This window comes from Amphimedon queenslandica, unplaced genomic scaffold, assembly GCF_000090795.2.
Source record: "Amphimedon queenslandica unplaced genomic scaffold, v1.1 AMPQUscaffold_12985, whole genome shotgun sequence".
NCBI lineage: Eukaryota > Metazoa > Porifera > Demospongiae > Haplosclerida > Niphatidae > Amphimedon > Amphimedon queenslandica.
Window position 1 is genome coordinate 61,343 of NW_003546779.1, and position 1,950 is coordinate 63,292.

Here is a 1,950-nt window from a genome sequence, read left to right on the forward strand (position 1 = left end):
CCACTCCTCTCTTAATTTAAGAGCCACGCCGATTCAACATGGCGTCATCTCATAATGGAGAGTCTTCATATTTCAGTTACTTGGATGTCTTTTTATTAGGAGTCTTCATTCTCGTCCTTTTCCTGATAGTTAGAAAGTTTAGGAGGAGAGCAAGAGGAGATGACGAGAGGGTTAAAAAGCTGCAAATTAATCCAGTGTAAGTGAACAATCAAAAGTGATGATGTGTATACATACATGTACATGTACATGTATCCTTACATGTGTGTGTAATGTGTTTTATGTAGACATACACGTACATGGTTTTACATGTAGGTTTCCTTTTTTGAGTGTTTTAAATTATGTGCTTTGGATCAAAAACTAAAAGTCATGCCACATAATGGCAAGGTTTCATGTATGACATACTGTAGGTCAAGATATATTCGTGGCTGCAATTATTTGCGGTCATAAAAAATTCAATTAAAAACCATGGAAACTGTTAGAGTGTTGCTATGACAATAAGACCACGTGTTTAGTGTTCAGCTATTCATCTGTTCTTTAGCAGCTATAGTGGAGCCATTCACCAATAGCAAGTCCTTTTCTATGTGTTAACTTCTTGTATGGACCGCTACCTCAGAGCTCTTTCAGCCTCTTTGCTACAAATTGTTGCTGGTCCGTGTGCTGGTGATAATAAACCATGCCCAAGTTAATAAACACTAACTAGAATGGGTGGTGAGTCCCAAAATATTGCGAGGCACTAGTTCTCAAAAGAACTGGTAAAGCAGCTCCAAAGAACCCAAGGCTTAGTGACACAAGAAGAACAACAGCTCAAGAACACTGCAGCAAGGTGCTTTTCTTCACTATCGCGCTGTTTTCAATTAAAATAACACCTCAGTTTCCATGGTTTTAATTGAAATTTTTTTATGACCGCGAATAATTGCAGCCGCGAATATATCCTGACCTACGGTATGTACACGCTGTACGTTGTATTTGACCCTACTTGTTCAATATTACAGCAATATTTTAGAGATAAAGTTTTAATATTAATTATGACAAGTTTACAATTCTGCTCACATGATCTACGACGTTTGCCTTTAAACCTTGTCACTTGTGGAATGCCAATCTCACACATACTGCATATGCTTGTGAGATTTTTAATTTTTGTGCTTTGAGACTGGGTTTTGAAATTTGATGAATTTAACGTGAGCACAAAAATTAAAATACAGTTTAAAATTTTCAATGGATGAAGTCTTTAATGACTGTTTGCCGATTTCTCTTTTTCTTTATTAGTATAAAACAGATTTCTTCTCCTGTTTATTCCTCCTCACTGAGCACGTCTGGTAGTTTTATTGATAAAATGAAAACCCGAAAGAAAAGGGTATTGATTCTGTATGGGTCTCAAACTGGTACTGGGGAAGAGTTCTCCAATAGATTAGCAAAGGACTCATCTCATTTAGGACTACCTGCCATGACCTTTGACCCTGAGGACTGCACTGACTGGGTAAGGATCTACATGTAATTAATCATTAATTTGTCTGATATTACTCCAATGTTTTGTACAGTGTACATGCATTGGGTTGTACAGGTACATGTACATGTATGTAGAAAAATTTTAGAAAAGTTTTGGCTTATAAAAGTCAATGTGGCCAAGGTATCATACAGGGGGGGTGGGAAAGGAGGAAATCCCCCTCTACTCTAAGTTCCCCCTCTACTCTAAGTTCCCCCTACTTTATGTTTCCCCCTAAAATGCCGTATAGCTCAAAACTTTTGAGGGTAGAAACTTTCGCAAATGAGTGAAAAGAGAGAAATTTGTGAATAAAACTTTTGTGAATGGCCCAGGTCCATTGCATTGAGGGTGTGGCTAGCAGCTCTATACTTGAAGATTGGGAGAGCTCCCACAGCATCAGGCAAATGAAAAGCATGACTGCAAGAGAGTTTGGTCTTTTTTCTTGGAGATACAGCTAATAGAGGCCA

General features: G+C 38.0%; 1 protein-coding gene across 1 annotated transcript; it reads left to right on the forward strand.

Annotated features, from left to right (window-relative positions):
- Nucleotides 1-6: 6 nt before the first annotated feature.
- LOC109585915 (NADPH--cytochrome P450 reductase-like) lies at nucleotides 7-1,495 on the forward strand. The gene is made up of 2 exons (XM_020002059.1): nucleotides 7-196; nucleotides 1,267-1,495. Exons 1-2 carry the CDS (start codon nucleotides 39-41, stop codon nucleotides 1,493-1,495), a joined length of 387 nt encoding a protein of 128 aa, XP_019857618.1. The 5' UTR covers nucleotides 7-38.
- The last annotated feature ends 455 nt before the right edge of the window (nucleotides 1,496-1,950 follow it).